The sequence below is a fragment of the Rhinolophus sinicus genome, chromosome 9 (assembly GCF_057876585.1).
Source record: "Rhinolophus sinicus isolate RSI-liver-muscle chromosome 9, RSI-T2T, whole genome shotgun sequence".
NCBI classification, from domain to species: Eukaryota; Metazoa; Chordata; class Mammalia; order Chiroptera; family Rhinolophidae; genus Rhinolophus; species Rhinolophus sinicus.
In genome coordinates, this window is record NC_142509.1 from 19,144,688 (window position 1) to 19,170,604 (window position 25,917).

At 59.0% G+C, this 25,917-nt stretch overlaps 2 protein-coding genes across 4 annotated transcripts in view; one reads left to right on the forward strand and one right to left on the reverse strand.

The window, feature by feature from the left end:
* RSPH14 (radial spoke head 14 homolog) overlaps nucleotides 1–25,917 on the forward strand; it is a 76,788-nt gene that overhangs the window by 28,884 nt on the left and 21,987 nt on the right. The gene's annotated exons all lie outside the window — the stretch shown is intronic.
* The window catches only part of GNAZ (G protein subunit alpha z), a 50,248-nt gene that overhangs the window by 11,363 nt on the left and 12,968 nt on the right, over nucleotides 1–25,917 (reverse strand). For both annotated transcript variants that reach the window (XM_074321015.2, XM_088800898.1), the window contains exon 2: nucleotides 16,094–17,288. In XM_074321015.2, the coding sequence (XP_074177116.1) occupies nucleotides 16,094–16,816 (723 nt within the window). In that variant the 5' untranslated portion in view covers nucleotides 16,817–17,288. The remainder of the gene's footprint in view (nucleotides 1–16,093; nucleotides 17,289–25,917) is intronic.

Below are 25,917 nucleotides of genomic sequence, written 5' to 3' on the forward strand. Positions count from 1 at the left end.
CCTCGACAGCTGCTGATGGCACTGGGCCTTGCTTCGTCCTCTGTGTGGAGGCTGCTATGATGCCCAGATGTCCAGCTCCATTCACCTCACAGAAGTGGCTGTAAGGGGCTCCTCCTGGACATGCCAGGGAGATAAGCTGTGGGAGGGCTCCTCCCAATGTTCCCATTGTACAGATGTGGAAACTAAGGCTCAGAGGCCTCACCTCACTGCCTAGGTCCCTCTGCCAGCCCCCACCCTCCAATATGAAGGACAGCCAGAGCCACCCCTCCAACCTGCCATACCCCCACTGCTATTGGCCTCAGGAAACAGGCAGGTGTCTGGGGACAGAGCTGGATGACCAGGGTCACTTCCAGACCAATCTGGTTAGCGTTCCCCACTTCTTCCTCCTGCAAACCTAAATGCTGCCGTGCTGGACTGGAGAATTAGATTAATGAGGCTAATGAATCAATGAGCCCCTGACCGCCCCGGGAGCCAGGCAGCAGGAACAGGACAGGGGGCACTGCGGCCAGCTGTGCGAGTAATGGGAGTAGTGGGGCATGCAGCCACCTGTTCCTCCTCCCATAGCTGCCCAGGCTGGGGGTCAGCCACACCCGCTCCCCAAGTCTGGGCCCTTGGGGCATCGAGACCTAAACAGGTGGGCACTGCCACAGGCAGGGACAGCAGCTCCCAGTCCACACCCCTCCTCACTGCCCTCCCTTCACCAGTCACAGCCACTGGGGGCCTCCCCTGCTCAGTACTGTGTACCCACTTTCAGCCACTTTACTCTCAGGACCCTTAGACGCCCACTCAGCTCAGCACCCACCCTTTCCATCTGAACCCCTTTTCTCCCTGCTCCTTTCAGCCTTAGGGCTTCCTGGATGACACGTGTGGGACAGTCTTAGCAAGGCAGGAAGCAGCCCTCACAGGGTTCCTGGCTCCCCTTGAAATCTACCTTCACGGAGAGCCTTGGGTCCTGGTGGCTATGAGACAGTAGTTATTTTGGGCTATGGTGAAATGAGTCACAACAGAAATGTGGCCAACAGGTAACAAGGAAGCTGGAGGGCCCGCGTGCCCAATCCACGAGCGTCACGGTCGGCGCAGTGCTGAGATGCAAGCCCAGCCTGCCCTGGATGGCCTAGGCTGGCCTCTCATCACCGTTTCTCTGGACCCAGGTCACTCGTGGATATACCTTAAGCTCCTACCAAAGGCACAGCACTCCCGTCTCAAGAGACAGAGAGGAGCAGGAGCAGCCTTGGCTCCTGAGGACTGAGCGAGGGCAGGGACACATGTGCCAACTGTCCAGCACCACACAGTGCAGACCGGAGGGCCGGCGACGATGGGGGGAGGAGGGTCCAGGGTCAGGCTGGGGGCTCTGCCAGGATCCTTTCCCTTCAAATCTGTGCATGCCTCTCCTTCCCACTGCCGTGATCACGTCCGTCTCTTGCTGGGACCCATCTCCCTGCTTCTGCTCCGTGACTCACTTTGCAACCCCACCACAGCCACCCAGATCACTTCACTCTCCTGGATAAAGCCCCCCCGTGGCTTCCATCACGAGCGGATGGTCCCCACACTCTGCCTGGCTCCCTGACTCATCCTGGGAGCACCCGCCCCTCCTGCCTCAGGGCCTCCGCCATGCTGTTCCTTCCCTGCCCACGGAGAGGGCTCCCCAACATACCCTCATCGCCTGACCCCTTTCTGTTCATCTGCTGCACAGCTCTGGGCAGCACTGGACCCGCTCGTTACTGCTCATGGGCGGCCCGTGAACGCAGTGCCCTGTCTGTCACGGGGACTGCTCTCTCCCGCGCCCCGCCAGGGCGGTCTGCTGAACATGGGGCGATGGCAGGCAGGGCCAGATGGTGCACACTGTAGGCATTCTGTGTGGCAGCCGTGTGTGCGGGGGCTGGGGTGAGAGGAGGCGTGGGTGCCTGCGTACCCCTGCCCTGCCCTCCCGCACAGGTACACCTCCCCTGTGCAGGGAGGGTGGAGAGGAGCCCACAGGCCTCCGCCTCTCGTCAGCCTCCCCTCCTTCTGCCTAACTTTTGGCTGGGACCATGGACGACAGCAGGGCCGGGCCTCCCTCCCCCTCAGCAGGCCTTGCCCGATCCTGGCTTTCCACTGACGGTTGGCCAGTGTCCTTTCTCACTATAGCTCCACCATTCAGAGGATCAATCTGGCAAAAGTGACTGAAAAGGCGTTTGATAAGCGGGTGCTCTTCCAGCTTTAAAATGACCAGGAACTCCGTGAGCTGTGTCTTGGTGGGTGAAGGCTCGGGTGTTCTTTTCCTGTGTTAGCCCCTTGTGGCCCCAGGGGTTTTGTGCAGAGGCCCCAGGACCTGACTCCACTGGTGTGTTCCTGTGGGGAGGTCTTGCTCCTGCCACCGAGCTGACTGCCACCTGCAAACAGTCCCGAGGCCACCGGACTTGCTAGAAGGGAGATTAGCGAGTGGCACAGAAAGATTAGCAACTAGGGGGGTGGCACAGCTCGTGCCATTAGACACTCCTGGGCCTCAAGTTTTCATGGGCACCTCAACCTTCCCCCAGGGATGAGAGATGGGCCCCCACCTCTCCTCCCAACCTCTGCCCACCCCCGGAACTCTCGCTCCCCCCCAGGCAGGGACAGGCGGCTCAGGAGCGGCCCATTTTAGAGTGCTCAGCCCTGCAGGCCTCAGGCCAGCGACAGATGGGGCTTCTGTGTGGGGGGGTTCTGATGAGTCTAGAAGTCAGAGTCATCGCTCGCCAGTCCCCTCGCGCCCCCGCCCCATCCAGTGACAATTGCAATGCTCACAGTAACAGCATCGGCCAGGCCTGCCACTTCAAACAGCAAGGGCTGTTTAAACAAGATAACAGGCTGCCGGTAAAGCTGTAACTCAGGCCCTAATAGCCTGAAACCTGTGCTCTGAACCTGCCAGAAATAGCAGAGCTACTTCCTGCCTCAAGCAGCAGTTCAGCCTTGGGCCTCCTCGCCTCTGACGCTCCCACCCTCGGTGGGCCAACCTGTGCGCTGGTGTCTGGCTTCCCCATGGTGCAGTGTAGAGGGGACGGGGGTGACCCTAAGTAACAGCAAGGAGTCCTCCTCAGGTGACAGACTGGCTGTGCCACCAGGGCAGCTTGTTCTTAGTCTGTTTCCTCATCTGTGTGTGTGGGCCACCCCTCGCTGGGCGGGGGGGCTTAGAGGTTGTGCAGGCAGGACCCCACCACAGTGCCTGGCGGCCCAGTCTCCTCCCTCTGCCCTGCTTTCGTTTTCCCACCTGGAGCTCAGCCCCTGGAGAGGAAGGACTGTGGTCCCACCACCTCACCTACGGTGCCCAGCACAGGCCTGAGAGCTGGGCACCACAATACAAGTGTGGTCAACCCATCTCTCACCCTTCCGTCTACTCTGTGGCCAACCACAAGGCACACAGCCGCTCCAGGCCATGCTGGGCCTGCTGGCTGGACAGCCCCACCTCCTCAGGAGCTGTGCCAAGGACGAGGGGGCCGAGCCCGGACCTGGGCAACCCGGATGGACACACAACCACCCTGGTGGTCCCACCCAGGGCCCCAGTGTGAGCTGGATGGAGGTGGCCCTGCATCCAGACCATGTGCTTGTTTCCCAGCCAGTGCCTTTGCCCATCTGACCGAGCCGTCCCCTGGGAGTCAGCGGGCCAACCAGGACACTGGCACCCACCCACCCAGCCCTGTGGGACCTCAGCACAGGCCTGGCACACCAAACATACATAGATCACTGTTTGCTTTCTGCTTTCACAGAACCTTAGAATCAAAGACTTACAGGATCTTAGAGCCAGAGAAGCCCATTCCTGCTCCCACAAGCATTGGCTAGAGCCCCTGGGATAAGTGTGACATGGGTGGTGGGCACCTTGTAACTTGACGGGGTGACTCAGATATACTCAGAGACTGCCACTTCTGGGACAGCAAATTCCCAGGGCCAACACTGGGAGCATTTGCTCTGAAAGGGTCTGGCTCCCATGTCCTGCTCCATTTCACGCCCAGGCCCAGAAAGGGAAAGGGCCCCTGGTTACCCAGCAGGCCGCTGGCCTGCTCTCACCTCAACCCACCCTCCACGGTTCCCTTGCAGGGAAGAATGCCTTTTTCCAAGCCCCAGTCCATTTCTGCTTCAATTGAAATGAGACCGGTTTCCTATTGGTTTTTGTGTTAAATCTCCCTGGCTTGATCCAAGTCCCCCGCTGTCAGCCACTGATGGGAAATTAGCAAACAGCAGGGGGCAGCTGAGTGCACACTGGAAGCTGCCAAAGCAGATGAAGACCTGGCCTGGGGCTTGGAGGCCGCCAGTCACCAGGAAGAAACCACAGTGCAAGAAGCCCCTCCTATTTCAGCTCCCAAACACTTCTGGAACCCACTCGCCGAACACCCTGGCCAGACACTATTCAGCCAGGTGTGGGCTCCGGCACTTCTGGGCATTGCCCGGGGCCACACCTCCAGGAGCAAAGGCTGGTGAAACCACTGGCTGCAGGCTGGAGCCAGTTCCTGCAGGGACATGAGAAGTTGGGGATGAGGGTAGACATCTCAAAGGGGACCCTCTGTGGCCCACAAGATGTGATTTCAGAAGTGCTCATCCTTTAAAAAAGTATTTGGGTCATCACTGCCCTTGCCCTGGCTCCTCCCTCTGCAGGAAGTGGGGTTGCTAGGCAAGTGCAGCCTTGCAGTCTCAGCTCCATCAAGAATCTGATCAAAGCAACAGAGCCTCTCCCAGGAAGGATGCCCATGGGTGTGCTCATGCAGCCACACAACTAGGACGTGATTTAGGACATTTCGCAGGCCCCTGGGACCCTCCATGGTTCCCAAGCACTGCCACAACAGAGGCCTCGAGCCTGCGAATGGCTGCTCCTGGCCCAGCGCCCATCACTGTATGTTCCCGAGGCGGCACTGGTGGCTTTATCATGCCCAGGCTGCTGTGGGCTGGCAGGTGCCAGGCAGGCCGCTAGGGTTGAGAATGCGCCCTCTGAGGAGCTGGCGGAAGTTGAGCAGCAGGTCTAGTCAAGAAAACGACTTCTCTATCCCTGACTTATGACCTGGTCACAAAATGTGCAAACAGTCGCCAAGAGGTTGGTGCACAGCATAGCCACCTCCCAGCGCCCTCGGCCGCAGGGACTGCCCCCTGAGGGTCCTGGGCAACTCTGAGACGAGCCCTTCCGGAGGGTGATCAAGGATGAGACTCAACATCACATCTACGCTGCAGCCTATTGTGGGTTGGTTGTAAAATCCATATAGTGGGTTGTGAGCAGTAATGTGAAAACAGAACGAAACCTGAAAGCAGAGTGTGGCTCATGTGGGGATTAGTCGTCGACATACCCGTATCCAGCTAGGCTCTCAGCAGCGACGGCGCCCTCCCAGTGCCCCCCCATGGCTGGCACCACCCGAGCCTCTCAGATGAGGCGAGTTGGTGAGGGGAGACAGGCTGCGTGGGCTGTTTCTGGGTCCCGGGCCCGCGCTTCACTGGGGGTGGTCTTGGCCTTTGGGTTGCACGGCTCAGGTGTCACTGCCTCCTGGGTGGGTCCCCAAACACCTCACCCCCAGAGCTGTCCTCATGTCCTCTTGGGCAGGCAATGTGGGGGGAGGGCACAGGGGTGCTTCAGGGAGATGCCTAGGCCAGGCCACAGCTGGGCAGGATAGTCTGGGCCCCACGGCCATGATGAGCTAAGGACAGGCGGGCATGGAGTGGTCTAGGGTAGCCACAGCCCAGAAAGCTCGGGACAGGGGCCGGAGCTGGGCCTGCGGACGGAGCACTGGGTGGGAGCAGGGACATGGTTTGAGGGACGGCTATGCCAGAGGCCGGACGGGTCAGAGGGTCACGGCCTCAGCCTGAGTCCATGTTTGGGCTCAGCCCACTTGCTTATATGAGGGACCTTGTGGCTGCCTCCTGTGAGGAAGATGAAATGACAGGAGGACACTCCTGTTCCCACACAGTCTTCCCAGCCACGCGAACCAGGCAGTGCCAACAGGGTCACAGGTGAGGCCATGGGGGCCAGGAGAGGTTCGCTGACCTGCCCAGCCACCCAGGGTCTATGCTCCAATGGCTGGCACTCTCCAGACCACAAGCCCCACAGGTCCAGGTCCTACGGGCACTATGCAGACACAGATAATAGCAGGAAATGTCACAACTATGTCCTTCTGTCTTTGAGCCAAGGGGCCCATCCTACTTCACAGATGAGGAAGCCGAGACTAGAGCAGCTTGTCCAGGCTGAGGTTGCGCAGGGCCAGGAACTGCTCCCCCTCACTTCCCGAGGTCCTGGCCTTGGGCAGTTGAGGCAGAGGAGCCAGAAAGGACGGTGTGCTTTGGAGCCCAGTGGGCACTGAATAAAGGGCCCTGGAACAGACATCTCCCTTTTGCATGTTTCCTATCGAGCTGGGGGGGGGGGGGAGGAAACTGCTCAAGAACCATAGGTTGCCTTGATCAACTATTCCAGTGTTTTCTTTCCTCAGTGGATGGTAATTAGCCACAGACCTGGTTTCCTGGAGCCTGGGCCACAGGAGCCAGAGGCTGAGGCTTCTGGGGAGTGTTGAGAAGGTCACAGACTTCTCAGCTCCTACCCATCACTGTTGGAGGCAGGCTGTGGGCCCTACGGGGAAGGACTTGCCCGCGGCCACTCCCCTGGCTGGGCCACGCTGGCCTGGGGGCTCCAGGCCCCCTTGGTTAGGATGCCGCCAGCCTTCCCAGGGTCACCGAAGGTCAGAAAAGGTGTGTGGGGCTAGGGGCTGGGGCTGGCCTTGGCGGAAACCTCAGGACACAAGGCCCAGGGCCTCTGGCTGGCTGTGGTTTTATTAATGAAATGAGAGAAAGTGCATGAGTGGAGGAGATGTCATCCAGGGCTGATGAAGGCAGGGCTGGGACGAGCTGCATCCCAGCTTCCCAGGCTCTCAGCCCAGCCTGAGCTTGTTCTCTGCGTCTGAAGACCGGTCCAGTAAGGACCTCATGCAAGCGTAGGGGCACCTTTCACTCCGTTCCGGATGTTTCCCTCGATGCCTAGGGCCCCTCCCCTAGCTGTTATTCCTATATCCCCAGAAACTCTAGAGGCTCAGAGCCAGTGGGGCCTCAGGGGGCCCTACAGATGGGTGAAGAGGACCCCCCCCCATGTCCTGTTAGCCCAGAAGTATTTCTTGGTGTTGTTCAGGGCCAGCTGTGGGACTGCCATGGGTGGTACACACACCCCACCCTGCCCCCATCTATGCCGGTTGCAGAGTATACGCAAGTCAGCTTGGCTCCCCTACCCCACCACGTGCGCTCAGCCTCCTTCCTGAAGTTTGTTTCTGGAGAGTGGAGAAGCTGTTTTTCAGTTCTCGGATTATAAAAATCCCTGAAAACAATACTAATCTGCACCTTAAAACCTAGAGATGTTCTGATGTGTGCATAGGAGCAGGACATCAGCTGTCCTGCTGGCCCTGTGGCTGAGCAGGACAGGGGCTGGGAAGTTCCTCTGTCCTGAAGCTCCCGGTGAAGTGCAGAATGGAGGCATTGTGCTGGTCGGAGGCATCGAGAGCAGATCAGGCAGCCGAGGGGGAAGCGCACAGATGTGGGGGTTGCAGGAACCCTAGGAACCCGACCTCCACCATTCCAGGTGTCAGGCAGCAGTACCCACCCGACTGTGCTGCTGGGGATGAGATGTGGCACCGGGGACCTTGCCCCTTCCGCACAGTGCCCGGGGCCCTAGCCCTCTGTGGCTCCCAGACAGCGGTGCTGCCTCTGCTGGCTGCCCCACAGCCCCACGGCCCAGGCTGCATGCTGTGAGGTCCAGGTCAAGTCCAGATCACCACCCTGACTTTGCCCCAATCCACCCTGGCCCTGGTCCTGATGTCAGAGACCCCCTTCCTGCAAGTTGGTCTCTGGGGCAGAGGAGGGCTTCTTGGCTCTTTCGGACTCAGCTGCTTCACAGGGCGCCTCAAGGCCGGCCACAGCGAGCACAGGGCCAGTGGAACTGGGTTCTGGGGGAGCCATTCCGGCCCTCCAGGGCCTGCTCAATGGTGTCGCTGACCTCAGGGGAGGAAGGGACAGTCGCCTCTGTCCCTAGATAGTGACTCGCTGCACATACTAGGTGTAAGGAATGCTTCCTGAGTATCACAGGCTTTCACTCCCAGATGGAGAAGAACACAGGACAGGCCCCAGCTAGAGCAGATGGTCTCATGCTCGTCTGCTAACGTGCTGACAGAGAGAAAGCAGAACCACCTAGCTCTGAGTCTGCTTCTCTGCGCAGAAGGATTCTTGTAAATCTGCCTGGGGAGAGCAGAAAGGGGGGGCGGATGAGCAGGGAGCCACTCTGGCAAATTACAGTTCTCAACTAGAATGAGCGAGAACGGAAATCACACGTGCGGTCACAGGCCAGAGCAGGGAATCACGGAGGAGTCAGAGGAGCTTTGAAAAACAGGGACACTGATGGCTCTTCAGAAAGACTCAGACAGTGAATCCTGTAATTCGCTGATCACTGAGCCCAACTTGGGCAGGCCCTCCTGGCCACGCTGGGGGTCACTGGCCCTGGTAGGCTGGAGTGTTTAACAACCCACTCGCCAGGAGGGCGCTAATATGAAGTGTCTGCTGAGTTCCGTGCTGAAATGACTAATGTCACCTGGCTGATTTTAAGCTACGAACCTGATGTCAAACAGCTCACAAACTTCCTAAAAATTGAACAATTGGCTCTTGTGAGCTGTTACTGGCCAGCTTTGCCCTCCAGTGGACTGGTGTGCAGAGAGGTAGGCTCTGTCCCACTAACCCTGGTCTCAGCGCCCCCCTCTGCTGGTGGGGCCCGCTCTGTGCACAGGCTTCTCAGCACTAGGGCAAGAGGCGGACCCCAGCTTGCCCATGAGGGAGGCCCCACCAGAAACCAGGCAGGTTGGCTTCCTGTTTTGGGAGGGCCACCATGGATACCCCCATACAGATTCTGCCAAGGCACATGGTAAAGTCTGTCATGGTGGAAGAGTCGCAATGATGGAGACGGTGTCCCAGTTGCTGCCCAGTTGGTTCAGTGACAGATTGTGCCTGGGGGTAGGGGGGCTTTAGTGACGCAGCAGGAGGCAGCCATCATGGAAGGGTGGTTGATATGCTCAATGGCAGAGCTAGGTCCTCAAGGATAAGGAGATGGGGTACATGAAAAGGCCCGAGTAGGACGCCCACAGCCTGCCATGCAGTGTGGAGCGGGCGTGGAGGGGCGGGACGTGCTGGGCAGCAGGGAGGCCTGAGCCCAGGGCCCTGCCTCATCCTTTCCATCTGGCTGACATCTGTCTCATGAAGACCTCATCAGGGCAAGGAGCCCAGCACAAAGGTAGACAGGAAACGGGAGTGCTCAGAAGCTCCCAGTATAACAGGAGGAGGAATGGAGGAAGCTGCTATTGACAGAGGCCTCGATGGCTGCATGTCTCTCTGGCAGCAGACGGAAGGCGGTCTCTGTACAAAGAACTGAAATGTCAGTTGGCAAGTGCTAAGGGCCACACACAAGTGCCAGGATGTGCTGCTGGGGAGGGATGGCTGCTGGCTGCTGCCTTCTCTCTACTCCCCCTCCACCTCGCCCCTGCCCAGCATGGGCTAGAGGTAGCATCTGGACCTACGTGAAGCCCAGGGCCCTGGGGAGCAGATACCCATCACTGCCAGTCATTAACGGAGTGGGGGCCATGGGCTCAGATACAGGGTCCACTGAGGTGAGAACCAGACAGCCTTAGCCCTGTTACGGTCAAGACAAGGGACAGGCAACTGAGCAAGGGACTGGATGGAACCAGGGCCTAAGGAGCTCGCAGGAAGGTGGAGGGACTGCTCACAAGTGCTGGCAGAGCCTCAGGGCCACCACTCACCAGTTGTGAGTGCATCCCCTCCCCTAAGCAGCCAGCCACACCTCTCCAATGCTTGGGAGGGGTAATGGGTCACAAAGAGAAGAACTGATCTGAGCCTCCAGGGGGACACTGGCTGGGGAGAGCGCAAGGCCAGCTGAGCCCCGTACCTGCCGAGGGAGGGACCGTCATGGCCCAGCTGAGGGCCTGGCTCTCTCGCTGCCTTCCCCTCTGCAGAGCCTTTCAGATCTGCACCTGGGGCTATCTACTTGGAGGGAAGCAGGCCTCTCTGCAGGCCGGGCCCCACCTCCTGGCTTTGGTCCAGGTCTCTGCTGTCTCAGGGTCACCATGATTTGCACAGGTTGCAGACAAACTGCATGTAGTTCTGGCACATCATGAGATTGGAAGGAGCTGCTCCGGCAGACCAGAGCCTGGTAGAGAAAGGATGGTGGCCTCTGGGCGGGTCAATGGCACGTTTCTCTGGCACTGTCCCAAGTCCCCATGGCAGGATTCCTAGATCTATGTCCTTGACCACCAGGTCAGGAACAGGAGAGTGGGGACCTGCTCGGATCAGACTCCCTATGGTCCTGCCACAGATGGGGTGGGGGCAGAGGGCAGTGCCAACCAACCCTGATGGCCACTCAAGTCTCCCGAGCCCAGCTGACTGCCCTGTACACTCCCCACAGGGAGGCTAGTCATACGGCAGCCCACCCCCCCGCCGTGGACAGCCCCCAACCCCACAGAGTGGAAGTCAGTCTACGTCCCAAGGCCCCCCTCAAGCACCCTGTACCCATAGGATGTAGGGATCCTGGGATCCCTGGAGAGCAGTGCCAGGGCCTCGCTGAGAGCCAGTCTCAGCCCTGGGACACGATGGATGTTCTCTGGGCCTGTTCCCTCACCTGTAAAGCTGACTGGTTAAGGACACGAAAGGATATGTTAGGTCCCTTCCAAATTTAAGCCGGGGTATCATCACATCTGGCCACCTCCCATTCATAATCATCTCCTTTGGACAAACTGAACCAGGTGTGTTACCAACAGGTGAAAGCCTGTCCTCCGCAGTACCATGCATCACCTCGACATGCCATCTCATGACTCCACGCCATTTTTAAAGCACAAAAACGCTCCCTTTTCTGGCTGAATGACAAAGCACAGTGGTAGGACAGTGGCTACACATTGTAGGACACCCCCAACAGCCCCCTCTTCAGGGGCACACGGCACATACCCCCTGTTAGGGCCCGGCACCTGCCCCAGAAGGGCTGCATGTCCCTGGCTGCACACTCAGAAGCCAGGGCCCTGAACTCTCGTTCCTCCCAAGCCTGCCCACCGCCTTCTCCGTCCACAAATGTCTGCTGAACACCACTGTGTGCCAGGCCTGCACACACAGCACACACTGTACAAGGTGGGAGGACAAGGGGACGGCCACCTGTGCAGGGGAGGGGCTGAGGGCCCCAGAAGAGGAGGGGCCACTGGCCAGGGCTGAGAGAGGTGACTCCCTAGTCTGGAGTCGGGCTGTGTAGCACCCACCACCTGGAGACCTTGCCCCCCTGAAGGGCATGTCCTTTTGTCCCACCTGTCCCCCAAGGTACCTGCTTTGAAACATGTCAACCAGCTGTCTGTTGGGTAAGCAGTGGGGACACTAGGCCTCCCACAGTGAGCCTGGCTGTGGTCCAGACCACCTGTGGCCACATTTGGTCCTGCATGAAAGCAAAGGTGGAGACACCCCTGGGAACTGCTACCTGCTGGGTCCTGAAGGAGGGGGCAGGTGTCCCCAGGTAGCATGAAGGTTTGTAGAAATGAGACCATGAGCGCTGGGTGCTGAGTGCCCCCTCCGCCCAGCGCCATGTGCAGCTGGGATAGTTGGGCTCCCTTTGGCATCCAGCCCCGAGCCAGGGCCCTGCAGCTGCACAGCAAGTACACAGCAGGTGCATACCAGGTACACAACAGGCCCACCACAGGGCTGGGAACACCAACAGCTTCTCCAGGAAACGGGCAGTGAGCGAGCTCCGTGGGCTCTCACGGGGGAACACCTTGACACTTTCAGCCAGGCTTTTAATCTGTCTCTTCTGAAGGTTTCTTCCACTATTAAGTGGCCACACAAGCCATTAGCAGACCTGGGGCCAAGGTTGGGTGGCAAACAACTACCCTGTTACTGCTTTCTTGAGGTTTCCAGCAGGGTGTTGGGGGTCCGGCCGCCAGGGCACAAAGAGGAGGGGGGCACCCGGCGCCCGGCTGAGTGAGGAGCCCGTGCGGGCCCTCAGGCACATGGTCTCTGGGGCTGTCACCGAGGGGTGGGTGGCCTCTCTGCCAGAGTGTGGCCTCAGCTAAACCTCTGTATTTAAAGTCCTTGTCTTTACTTCTGGAAGGAGCCACAGGGCAGGTGGAGAAGGAAGGCCGAGCCACCAGGAAGTGGTTGCTCCTGCAGAGGGCAGGCTGGGGCAGGGCGGCCTGGCTTTGCTCAGGCAGCAGGAGTGGCTCAGGGAGGGCCCATGGCTGTCGTGAGCTACAGGCCTGGGCCCTGAGGCCAGCTTGGCCCTCAACCTGTCCTAAGCTTGGGTGCCTCCACCTGTCCCTTCACCCGTGACAGGGAGAGTAGGCACAGCTGCTGCCCCACAAAATTATTCAGGTGACACATCCCTGGGCCATGCTCTGGCTCCCAGCAATGTCCAGGGGAGCCCCATGTAGGGAAGTGGCAGCCCACCCAACTTTGGAGCCCCTGGGTGCCCATGAGGACTGCACGGGGGGTGGAGACCCATGAAACCCTTCTGGGACGAGGGCTGAGAACCGCTGTCAAGGCTGGGCATGGCCAGTTGCCATGTCTGCGGACGCCCCAGAATCTGCCTCCCCCTGCCCAGGTGCTGCCCTGTGCTTGCTGCAGCCCTGTACGCCCGGGAGCCAAGAGATCCTGACGTTACCCATGGCAACGTGCTGACGCAAATGCCAGCGGGCGGGCGGGGGGCTGTGGCTCCTCTGCTAGGAGTGGGGGCGGGGGGCTCTGCCAACCCTCCGTCGGGAAGACGAGGCCTTGGAGCTGAGGGGGCAGGAGAGCGCGTCCAGGGCCTGGCACCGGGCCCCCAGGCTCCTCCGGTTTCTGCAAAAATCAGCATGGCCTGTTCTTGGCTGCTTCGCTTTCGCCAGGGCCCAGAGAGCAGTTCTGGGCCCTCAGAAAGGAGACGGCAGGGGTGGCAGACCCCTCCCAGTTCCTGTGGCAGCAGGCGGGAGGAGGGCAGGGGCATGAAGGACGCATGTCACAGGCACTGACAGGAGCTGCCTGAAGGCGCCGGGAGAGGCTGGCTCTCCTCGCTGCCTGGCCTGGCTCGTCCCTGGGCGGCCAGCCCACCTCCTTGGCCAGCCGGCAGGAGGAATCGCGGAGGATATTGTCTTTCCTCAGCAGCCTGTTTGTTTTCCATCCTGAGATATTGTTGGTAGAGCATGAAAGGTCAGAACCATTTGGAATCCAGTGAATTTCCAGCCTCGCTCCCTTGAGTTTCTCATCGAGAATTTCCTTTTCTGGTGAACAACCACCTCCCCAGGCCTGCTGAGACCAGGGTGGTAGTGGGGGTGTGGGGGCAGGACTGGCTGCCAGCCTCTCTCTTTATAAAATGCCCTGAATGGCACCAGAGCCTGGCTGCCTCATAGAGAACCCCACAGCTAGGCCACTTTCCCACCCAGGGCTTCCTGCTGTGGCCCCCCCACAGGGCCAGGGCCAGGAGAAGGCTAGAGATGTGAGGCCCCCCATTGGGGCCACTCACTCACATGAGCCAGGACCCCACCCTGTAATGAAGGACTGCAACGGAGGGGTGTGTAGGCACTGGACCAAGGTGAGGGAAGGCCTCTCAAGGAGGTGACACCTGAGATGAGACCTGGAGGACAGAGGCAGGGGGACAATGGGCAGGGTGGTCACGCGCTTAAGGCTGGAGAGAGCAGAGCACATGGAAGTGAAAGAAGCCCATGAAGGCCAGAGCAGAGAGAGACGAGGCGTGAGGCGGTGGGGATGGGCCTGGCGGAACCAGGAGCGCCTCGGGCAGAAGACCTGGCCTGGGTCCCATCTTTGAGGACACTTGGGCCACCTCCTCATTGACAGGTTCAGAGAGCAGAGATGAAAGCCAAATCCCTCCATGAAACATGGGACCAACTCAGGGCCCAGGCACCCTGCCTCTCGTGCCTGGCACACCTGTGGATATAGGATTGGTGGGCAGAACCTACCAACAGATGGTCTGGGACAGCAGCCCGGCGCTGAGGGAATTTGCCACACTGGCCCGGGAGATGACAAAGGAGGCAGCCAGAGATTTAGGCCCCCGGAAGGCCTCAGAGCACAGGCTATTCCCAGCCTCAGGACATAGCAGAAACAGGCAGAGGCCTGGAGAGCTGACTGCTGGAGCCTGCGTGGCTGCCCTGCCACTGTCCCAGGGCCTAGCATGGGAACCTCCCTTTGCCTCCCAGCCACACAGGCTGGTCAGCCCTCTGCCCACTGTAAAACCTCATCAAGGAACCTGACCTTGCTCATCTGCTGGGATGTCCCCTCTGCCTACAACCACACATGGCGCCACAGTGGGGGCAGGCAGAAGAATAAGAGTGGCTGGAACCCCAAGACCACACAGCGCTGGGAGCAAGGAGGGCGTGCCCTCGTGGATAAATGGCCTTGGCCCAGGCCACTCCCACAGGGGACACCATCACCACCTGGACACTGCTCTGGGGAGAGCCCCAGATGCACAAGGGGAAGCGAACCCTGCCTCCTAGCTCCATGGCCGCCTGTAGCTGCTTGCCCTTCTCCAAGAGGCAGGGCCTCTTTGTAAACCTGATGAAAGCTACAGACCCTCTGTCTCTCCAGAAGAAATGCTCAGGTGCCGGCACAGTGGCCACAGCTTACAGCCATCCACACACTTCCTCGGGGCCACAGGCTCAGTTAGGACTCCCTGGCTGAAGTCCCAAAAACAAAGCCACTGCCTGCCTTAAAAAGACCAGGTGAAAAAATGAGCCCCTTCCTTGCCACTGCGCTGGTCCTGGACCCCAAAGGCTGACCCCTATTTCCCAGCGTGGTAGGCCCACACATGAGCATCATCACCTCTTCCCCGAGGTTCCTGCCAGCCGCGACCTCCCCAAACCCCTGGCACCCACAGCCCCACACCACTTAGAGCTCCTTGTGGATCCAGTTTGTTTCCAGGTCTCCCATCCAGAATCAAAAGCCTCTTAAGGGCAGATTCCGAGTCTCTGCTCAGTGCTCCTGTCTGGCACAAAAATCTCTGCTGCAGGGAGACCCTTGCCATGCCTATCCCTTGTCTGGTTGCGTGGCCTCCACCACCACCACTCCTGGGAGCCCAGGGAGATGTGGCACCTTGTGCACTGGGCCTTCAGTTGGGACTGTGGCATGGTACCCACCTGACTTTACGAGGGGCCTGGCTATCCGGCTGCTCGGTAGCTCCCCTCATGCTCGCACCAGCTCAGCACTGGGCCCAGGTTGCCCCTCAGCACCTCTGTGCACTGCACCCACCTCTGCCCCCGCACCAGTGGTTCTCAGCCTGGGCTGGGGGCCCGAGAGAATCGCATACCCGCCCAACCCCTGGGGATTCAATCTCAGAAACCGTTCTTAACTCTGTTGCTACCATGGTTTCCCATGCTGAGGATTGGCAGGAGCTTCGTGTTTACTGAGCTGCTGCCTGGAGCAACAACTGGATACCTGGCCTGCGCCTCGTCCTGTCGTGTCCTGCAGAGCCACCAACCGCCCTCCCGGCTTCCAGTGTTGCCTCCACGCACCTGACGGCACCCAACGTCACTGGTAGCAAAGCCCCTCACGGTGCCTAGCCTCCCCTTTCCCCTCCCCAGCAAGTCTTCCCTGACCCCCAGGAGGCCGAGGGCTCCAAGCAACATGCTCTTGTTTGCCGAGGGGCGGACCCTGCTCAGCAGACAGCCTCCCCTCCGCACTCCGAGTTCTCACTCCCATCACTGAGGTGGGGGCTGCCTGGGCACCTGGGGCCTGCAAGTGTCTTGAGGGCAGTGCTGTCTGCAGCTGGGTGAGGGCGGCTGGAGCCAAGGAGGCACCCCTTCCCAGTGGAGCCCTGGGTGTGGTGGTCACTTGGACGGTGTTGGAATCCTGTCAGGGCACCGAGGTCAGAGTAGGGCCTCCCAAGCTGGGGTGCCGACCAAAAGCTGCTCCCCTGGGGCAGATGTCCTGACAGCAGAAGCGACCCTGAGGTCCTGTGGTACCCATGGCACCTGCCACGCTCCACACTCTGCTCCGAGACACACCTGGATGGAGCCTCTCCGGCCTGGCCCTGCAACACACCCAGAAGCCCATGTGCTTCCCAGGGACCAGCAGTGGCAGGAACAAGCAGAGGAAAAGCCTGGCCACTCACCGTCTGGTTGTCCTCGTAGAGCTTCAGGTCGTAGCCGCTAAGCTCCACACAGAAGATGATGGCAGTGACGCCCTCGAAGCAGTGGATCCACTTTTTGCGCTCCGACCTCTGCCCACCCACGTCCACCATCTTGAAAGTGAGCTCCTTGAAGGTGAACTTGTTCTCCACGATGCCGGTCGTCATGTCCCGGGAGCGCAGGATGTCCTCCACGGTGGGGATGTAGTCGGGCGCGGCGATGCGCTCCAGGTCGTTCAGGTAGTAGGCGGCGTTGTCCTCCAGGTGGTACTCGCTGGAGCGGCCGAAGCAGGCCTGCGCCCCGGGGTCGGCCCACAGCCGCCGCATGACACCCAGCAGCTCGGGCGTGATCTCGCCCTTGCTCTCGGCGGGGCCCGTCAGCGCGAAGAGCTGCACGGCGTCGTAGGCGCGGTCCGGGTTGTGGAAGTCGATCTTGAGCGCGGCCAGGGCGCGGATGATGCGGGTGAGCGAGTCGATGGCGTTGTAGATGATGAGGGGCTTGTACTCCTTACAGGCCTCCAGGTTGAAGCCGCCACTGTGGATAATCTTCATCTGCTTCACGATGGTGCTCTTGCCCGAGTTGCTGGTGCCCAGCAGGAGCAGCTTGATCTCTCGGCGCTGCCGCTGGCTCTCCGAGCGCAGGTGGCGGTCGATCCGCCGGGACCGCCGCGCTGCCTCTTTCTCCTCTGAGCTTTGCCGGCATCCCATGGTCCGGCGGCGGCGGGCCCAGACGGGAGCACAGGACGGGCGCCTCTCCCTCCGCCCTGAGGGAGTGGGGACGCTGAAGTGCGGGTGGTGTGCGTGGCAGACGGAGCCCAGCTGCCCTTGGGCACTCAGTGTGGGTGGCGGGGCGAGGCCGGGCCCCACTGCAGCCCCTGCCCCAGCGCCTCTTCTGCAGCCGGCATGGCGCTCCTGCTGCGGGAGGTGGCCGAGCCCTCCCTCTAGCGACACTCCCCCTCCCCGGGCTGCGGCCTGGCCTGATTCGCAGCAGTCATTCCCTGTCCTCCTGATGGTGGGAAGCCGTCCACTCGCCTCTGCCCACTGGCCTCTGCCCTGGCTGCTGCCGTCTGGTCCCCGGTTGCTGTGGCGATGCTGCTAAGTGCGGCTGGAAGGCCTGCCGCCAGTGCCGCTGCCGCGGGTGCTCCCTGCGGCCCCCCTGCCTCGGGCATCCGCCCTTCACCTGCCAACACAGAGAACAGCGTGAGCCTCCTCCCACTGTGGGAAAGAGAGCCTTTTGGATGGCAGGAAGCTGCCTGGGGAACAATGACTCCAGCCCCCTCCCCTCCAAGGAGCTCCACAGAGTTGGTGCCCAAGCCACAGCAAACACACACACTGGCCACTGCACCCCATGCCCCTCCTGCAGGTGGGTACTCGAGAAAAGAGCACCTAGGGCTATACCATGACCTTGGCCTCAGGGTCTTCAAAGTGGGGGGAGCAAGCCCAGGCCCCGCCACCCCTCCCTGACTAATGGACCCAGCGACCTCACCCTTCATGAACCTCAGTCTCCCCGTCTGGTTAGGATTCAACCTGGTGGATCTGCTGTGATGCCACCCTGTGCCCTCTCCTGCAGTGGGTGGGACTGCACCCACATGTGCTGTCGCATGGATAGGGTTTGGCCTCTCCCTGGTTTATGGTGGGACAACTGGGTACCCTCAACTCTTATCACCTCTTGCAAGAACTGGGTCACCCCTGCTCTCTCCCGGGGCAGGACATTCACCAGGAGGAGGCTGGTCAGCCCTACGAGTGAGCTGATAGGCGGGGAGCAGAGCGACATAGAGGTCTCAGGCTGGGAGGCCAGGGGCTGGACAGCAGCCTGGGGCTGGGGCTCTCTGGTGGGCAGGGCGGATTCCCTCCTGGTGGGTGAGGCAGAGGGAGGCTTAGGCTGGGCAGGCAGAGTGGGGGGAACAGAGGCTGCGGAGGGGGGGAGCATAGGGCCGTGGCCAGGTATGGGAAGCGGGACAGGCCAGAGCAGTGCAAAGCATTGGGAATCAGAGTCCAGGGCAAGACAGTGGCCCAGAGGCCAGGCAGCAATGGACGAGGAGCATGCTAGGAAATGCCCTGGACACGGCTATGCTGAGGGAGTGGTGAGTAAACAGATGGTCAATCAAGGAGGTTGGAAATGATGCTTAGAAGGGAAGTTCCACGATGCCCCCCAGCCTGGGCACAGGGGGTGCTGTGGAGCATATGTTGCAGGATATGTACATAATACATGCAGCACACACGCTCACACATGTGCATGCATGTACTGTGCAAGTAGAGGTCTGGGACGTCATTCCCCAAGCAGCACTGAGTTCCGCGCTGGGGAACACACAAGTTTTTTTTCTTCTTTGCATGTTCCCATATTGCCTATATTTCCTTCAATGACTTTTGTCACAAGAAAAGTTCACAAACAAGTATTCCAGCATTGAAAAGGAACACCCTGTCTCTTGCGGTACCTGCGAGTGCCTCTCTCCACCCTGGACCATGAGTGGGTCAGGCAAGGCCCCAGGGCGGCTCCATTCCCTGCTGATGACCTGGCAGCCCCTTGGGTAGAGACAGGAGTCCAAAGCCCTCAGCCAGGTGCCCAGGGTGTCCTGCTCCATCCAGAGCCCCACTCTTGGGACATGGTCTAGCCCAGGCAAGTGACATGGCCTGGGGTCGTGTAGGGCTGTCTCCTGCCTCCATGCAGAGCTACACTTGAACAGATAGAGATGTTGGCAGCTTCCTCAGAGGACCACACATGATTGCCCTGCCCCAGGTCCTCAAACCCAAATCCCTCCCTCAGGGAACCCAGGAGGCCACAGGCTGTTCTCTGGAGGGCCAACTGGTCATCCTGGGCTGCTCCCCCCAGCAGCGCCTCTCGTCTCGCTCCTGTCCTGGAACTCTGCCTGTTCTTCACAGGCCAGCTCACACACAGCTGCCACCCCCACCAGTGGGCACCCTGTCCCCTTTCCGCTGCCTGTGCCTCTCTACCAGGTCCTTTCTTTCACTGGTCCTTTCTTTCCACCAGGCTGGGATTTCCTTAAAAGTGGTGAGGCCTTTACATAACACCCTATACAAAAATTAACACTGATCAAAGACTTAAATCAAAAAGTATAAAACTATTAGGAGCAAGCATAGGGCAAAAGCTTCATGACATTAGATTTGGCAATGATTTCTTGGATATGATACCAAAGGCACAGGCAACGAAAGAAAAAATTGACAAATTGGACTTCGTGAAAATTAAAATAGTTTGTGCATCAAAAGACAGTATCAACAGGGTAAAAAAGCACCTCACAAATTGGGAGAAAATATTTGCAAATCATATCCGATAAGGGGTTAATATCTAAAGTATATAGAAAACTCCTAAAACTCAACAAAGAAACCTGACTGAAAACTGGGCAAAGAACTTAGACATTTCTCCAAAGAAGATGTACAAATGGCCAATAAGCACATGAAAAGATGCTCAACATCACTAATCATAGGGCAATGCAAATCAAAACCACAATAAGATACCAGCTCACACCTATATGGATGGCTGCTATTAAGAAAACCACACACACAAAATAACAAGCACTGGTGAGATGTGAAGTCAGGACCCTTGTATATTGTTGGTGGGAGTGTAAAATGGTACAACAGCTACGGAAAACAGTATGGAGATTCCTCAAAAAATTAAAAATAGAACCACCCTATGATCCAGAAATTCCACTTCTAGGTATATACCCAAAGAAACTGAAATCAGGGTCTTGAAGGGATTTTTGCCCACTTATGTTCACAGTAGTATTATTCACAGTAGTTAACATGCGGAAACAACGGTCCACTGACAGATGAATGGTTAAGCAAACTGTAGTCCATCCTTACAAAGGAATAATACTCAGCTCTAAAATGTAAGGAAATTCTGACACATGCCACACACACCTGGATGCACCTTAGGACATTATGCCAAGTGAAATATGCCAGTCACAAAAGGACAAATAATGTATGATTCCCTAGACTTATCAAATTCATAGAGACACAAGTAGAATGGTGGGTGCCAGGGGTCACGCAAGGGGGGTGGAGAGCTGTTGTTTAATGGGGACAGAGTTTCAGTTTGGGAAGATGAAAAAGTTCTAGAGATGGATGGTGGTGACGGCTGCACATTATGAATGTATTTAATACCACTGAACTGTATGTACACTTAAAAAATGGTGCATTTTATATTATGTGTATTTTACCACCAAAAAGAAAGTCTTGTTGGTAAACTACCAAAAAAAAAGTGAAAGGAAGGTCACGTGGTGTGGGAGAAAGCAGCAGGTCCATGACCAATCCTGGCTTTACTCACCAGCAGAGGGCTGCTCTGGGCCCACATTGTTCCCCCTTCCTGCCTGCGGATGGCCCCTTGCGAGTCTCATGGTGGGGGGGAGGGCAAACCTCGCCCACCCGCCTTGGGTTTGAAGCTGCCCTGAGGAGGTGTGACTTGTGCTTTAGCAAGTATGCGCTCCATGACCTCAGGGCCAAGGGGCTGGACTCCTGAGAATCAGGACAGCAGCTAGGGCCGGCCACGAGGTCTGGACTAGTAGCCACAGGGCAACTTGTGAGTAAAAGGGAGACTGTGGCCAGGCAGTGGCCATATTTGTCTGGCCAAGCTGTCTGCCATCTGTACGGGGCAGCTACCAACAGTCGTATCCGAGGTGGGCCGCTCTGCTGGAGGCACCTGCGTCCTTCAGATCACCAGAACTGACAACCTGAAGGCCCCACACAGAGTTCTCCCTGCAGTTCGCTGGGGCTCAGCAGTGTTGGTAGGGGGAGTGGGGGGTGCTCAGGCCATGGAACCAGCGGTGGGGTGACAGGGCTATGCCTGGGCACGGGGGTGGGGTGCGGGGGAGGGAGGCCTGTGAACGGGAGTCTGGACCGAGTTCCAAATGGGACCTCAGAACAGTCCCACCCGCTCTGAGGCTTGGTTTCCCTGCTTTTACATGAGCCTGCCAGTCTCACTTCTAACTGGATGTCCAAGGACTACCTGTCAGCACAGAAACAAAAGGCTGGATGGCCCATAACTGCTCACGGGTCTCCACGGCCCGACACCCAGGGTCCCACTGCTGAGCCTGGCTGCAAATTACTGAGGAGCAATAGGAGTAGCGGCCAGAAGGGGAGCGTGTGCAGAGGCCTGTGTGGGAGGGAGACGAAGCAGGGTGTGACTAGAGAGCTGACAGAAGGTCAGAGTGGCTGGACGGAGGAGGGGCACAGGTGAGAGGAGCTGGGCCGACCAGCAGAAGCCCACTGTTGGGTGCGTGTCTGTGACGGTGTGGTTGTGTGTTCACATGTGCGTGCGTGGTTGCATGTGTGCAGACCTGTGTGTGTCTGTAGGACTGCATACATGTGAGTACACAGGTGCACACGTGTGTGTGTGTGCAGCTGTGAGTGGTGTGCCAGGAGCTGAGGTGCACATACACAGGAGAGCCGGGCTCCAGGGAGAGGCCAGGGAGCAGTCAGGCTCTCCAGCCTCCCAGTTACTTACTAGGCCGGGGCTTGGAGCCAGGTATCTGGGGCAGGTTGGCCAAAGACGAGGACCCATGCCTGAGTTTATGCAGGCAAGGGGGTGGGAGTCAGACCGAAGGTGGCAAAAACGGTGCGGGAAGGTTCTGAGCTCAGAGTAGGGTCAGCGGGTGAAGGCTGCAGGTCTGCAAAGGTGGGCCGGCCTCCCAAAAGGTGACGGGGGGAGAGATGACCATGAGCAGGTGGTCAGGGAAGTGGGCCTGCCAGTCCAAGGCCCCGAGGTGGGAATGTGCCTGGCCAGTCTCAGGGACAGTAGGTGGTGGCTGGCGCTCAGAGTGAGGGGCCGACAGCAGGAGATCACTGTAAGGGCTCTGGCTTTTTCTCTGAGCAAGTCAAGGTTTGAGCAAGGAGTGAGCGATCTGCCCTATGTATGAACAGCATTCCTAGACCAGGGAAGGCCCCTGCACACAGCTGTCCCAGCAAGAGGGCAGCAGCATGGGCTGTAAATGGACAGCGCCTGGTGATGGAATGATGGTCGGGTTCAGGGCACCCCGGGTCTGGCCAGCACTGGAAGTGGAGCTGTTCGTGGAGAGGGGACACTGGGAGGAAGTGACAGGTGTGCTCATGGCGGGCTCAGTATAGATGTGTGGGGTCCAGCTGGGGCTCCCCAGAAGCCACGGGACACTAGCTCCTTTAGTAGTGGGTCCCTATCCCTGGCTCTTGACAAACTCCATCAAGGTCTCTCATGGGCCTCCCTGAATCACCTCCCCACTTGCCTGTGTGCTTAAAGGCTGCCAGGGTGTGACGTCCAAACCCAGGGCCCACTCGGACTCCTTGGCTGAAAGCTGCTCCATTTCCAGTCTCAAGGCCAGATACATGGACCGACTATCCCCAAGACCGACCCTACCCTACCCCCGACCCTGCTTCCAGCTCAAAGGCCTGGCCTACCCTCGTGTCACAGTGCCCCCTCCCCGCAGATACACCTCTCTCAAGACTGTGTCCATGTCACAGATGTCAGGTGACAGCCCTGAGTCAGGGCGGGGACAGGTGGTGGTGGACGGAGCTGCCACCTCTGGCGCTCTGCACCCTGGACACCCAGCATGCCAGGGCACCGCTCTTCCCAGGCATGTCCCCACAGCCTGGCACAGAGCTCCAGCATGTCACTCCCATGCACCGTCTCCCTCACTCACAGCCAAGTTAGGAACCAGGGCAGAGCAGGTAGAGCCAGGCTGTGGAGCACCAGCCCCTCCCCCACACTGCTCTTGGAATAGCCCCTTCTGGGCCGGTCCCCACTGGGAAGGGGGCCCAGGGCCAAGGTCACCCACGGTGTGGCTGCCCAAGCCGGGCTAAGCCAGAGGGTCTCTTCAAGGAGAGAAACGGCTTAGCAGCTGACTGGGCTGGAGAAAGCCTGGACCTGGTGGCTGGGGCTCCCTCCGGACCAGGCTCCCACTTCCGCTGAGGGAGAGGGAGACAAGCCCAGCTCCTCACTCTCCAGACTCCCTCCTTGCTCCAAGGAAAGCTCACTCAACATTGAGCCCTGAAAGGGGTGAGCTAGAGAGGGGGTGAGACCCCTCCCCCCTCGGAAGGTAGTTTGGTCCCACTGAGGGGACAGACCCGCACCCAGACTGGACGGAGAGGCATGTCTGAGGTTCAAGCAGAGGCCACTCAGATGGCCAGCAGTGCGGGGGGTGGGAGGAGCACCCCAGAGGCCTAGGGCAGCACAAGTCACAGGGCCAGCAAAGTAGAGTGAGACCACACACCCAGTGCATGCCCTCTGCCTGCCACCCCAGACGTGTCTGAGGTCCTGGGCCTTTCCACCTCCCCGGAATTGCCTCACTTTGGTCCCCATTGGAGGCAGAGCCTCTGCCTTCCTGGGTGGGGCTGTGACTCAGCACTACTGTCCCCCTGCTTTCCACCCCGCCCCTGCTTGCTCAGACACCTACTGCGCTGGCCACAGCAGCCTTTCCACCTGCCAGATCCACCTTGGCACCCAGCAGCTGCTCTGTGGTGACCTAGAGAAGGAGGCGGCGGGTACCGGCCTGGGCGACTGTGACCTCAGGCCTTCCTCAGGCAAAGCAGAGAAGTCCCTGCCTCAAGTCCCAGGAGGCCCATGTCTCGGGGTTTGCAGGGACTGGCAGGAGCAGACACATGTTGGGGTCCACACCCCTCTGCTGCTGGCTTCGTGGTCACCTTGGCTTACAGGTCAGAGGGGCTCCCCCAGGCCTCCCCGGACAGGATCCACCCACATTGTTTCCATGTTCTTCTTCTAAAGAGTGGGTCCCTACCCTGCTCTTCAGACCCTCGGTCTCTTCATCAGATCCCCCGTGGCTCTATTTTAGAAACTAACGATCCAGAAAAGCCTCTGTCTGGCCACACTGATTATCAGTTTTCCTCCCTTCTTGATAAAGAACTGTTTCCACTCTCCTTGCACGCCTGGTACACTGCAATCCAGGGTTCATGCCCTTTCCTGCCTGCCTCGTGCACCGCGATCCCTGTCCATAGTCAGTAGGTCTCCCAGAGCCCGGCCTGGACCCATAGTAGCTTGCAAGGTGGCAGCAGCTCCTCTGTGGTCTCTGATAAGCCGATGTCCTATGGCCGGCCTGGTTCTCCCCCGGTTCTAACTTCCCTCCCCTTTCAACTCTGCACCTTTACTGGGCCTGAACATGGGCTGCAGCTGCAAGGTGGCGCGTGTGGCCAGTGATCAAAGCGGCGGTACGTGGACAGCTGGTGCCTTAAAGCAGTGTGCTATTGGCCTTGTCTGTACGTGTCACCCCAATGGTCTGGTCACAGTCCAGGCCCTGCCAGTCTCTTCATGGAGCTGCAGCCACATGTTCCTGGAGCACCAGGGGCAGCTGCAGGCGGGGCTTCGGGAGGGTGCTCCCGGGAAGCTGCGCATGGTGGGGACCTGGAGAGGGCTACGACATGCTTCCTCTGGCCGCTGAGGCCACCAGGAGGGAGGAAGGTGCTGCACCGTCATGGCCAAGGGGACAGCCTGCACCTCCATCTTGCATGGGTCCACCCATAGCTATGCTCATGCCTGTCCTCGCACACACGTGTCATCTCACATCGGCCTCACAGACAGGAGATGGGCACGACCTCACTGATGTAGAAACTAAGGTTTGAGGAGAGGGGGCAACTTGCTCAGGGCTGCCAGGCTGGGGGCCTGCAGGGATCAGTTTCCACCAGACCCCTGGCCCCTAGTATGCCCAGTGCCGGCCATTGCAGCCTAACCTGGTCACCTGCGGTTACTCGACATTTTTCTTTAAATTGACTTGCGTCTTTTTAAACAGGTATACTTCAAAAATGATGTCATATTCCTACTTTAAGTGGAAAGCCAAAGTCATTCAGTACAGACAGAAGTAATTTAAAATCTCAGCTAGCATGAAGGAAATGTTGGCTGCTGGCCAGAGACCACCACCTGCAGAAGGGGCCGGCCTGCGAGGCCACTGGCTGTTAAACAACTGGGATTGGCACCCGCCGGAGGGAGTGAGAGCCACAGTGGCACCAAACTGGGATTTTCTCCTCCAAGGAAAGGACTGAGGGAGAAATAAAAAAGGATTACCTGCCTCCTGGGGAGGGCTGGTGTTGTTCTCAGAGGCGGCCTCAGGTCACCTCACATGGTCTAGTGGCTGCCCCGCCCCTGGGTGTGCAGAGTGGCGCACAGGGAACCTGGGCCCAGAGGCCCTCTCAGCTGGGACCCCTGGGGTGGAGGCAGTGGGCCTGGGTTGGGGGCTTCTGGACTGTGGTGTCAGCGCCACACCCCTGTCCTCACTCAGGCCAGAGGCCACCTCTCATCTTAGGAAAATGCCCCACCCTTAACCTACTGTCACCCCTCCTCTGCTCAGGTCCATTGGCCTGTTCATTGGGCACCCTCCGCTGCTTCTCTCAGCACTAAATTACATAGTATGAGATGCAGCGGTACCTGCCCCAGGCCAAGGCCCTCTACCCTCAATCCGATCCAGCAATCAATCAATCCACCACTGGGCCCTGTGTGCTCCGCACGCTGACCTCTGGGAATTGAGCCCCAGGTGTAGGCTCTGCTCTGGGCTCAGGGGACACAAAGTGGAACAAGCTGAGTTTGCGCATCGACGAGCTTATACTCTGGTTGGGGAGATGGGTGAGCAAATAAATCAGTGAGGCCATTTTTGACAAGGAGCAGTGCCATGGAAAGGAGGGAGTAGACGCATGTGGCAGGAGTTGACTAGAAGACTGAGGGGAACGTCCAGGAAGTGATACTGGAGGAAACACAATGACAAGTCACTCAAGAGTGGGGCTGGGGCCGGGGTAGGGGCAGGAGGTAGGTGGGGCAGAGATGCGTGAGCGGGGCGCTGGCCCAGGGCTCGGCCATGGGAGACCCTGCCTATCCTGGCCCAGCT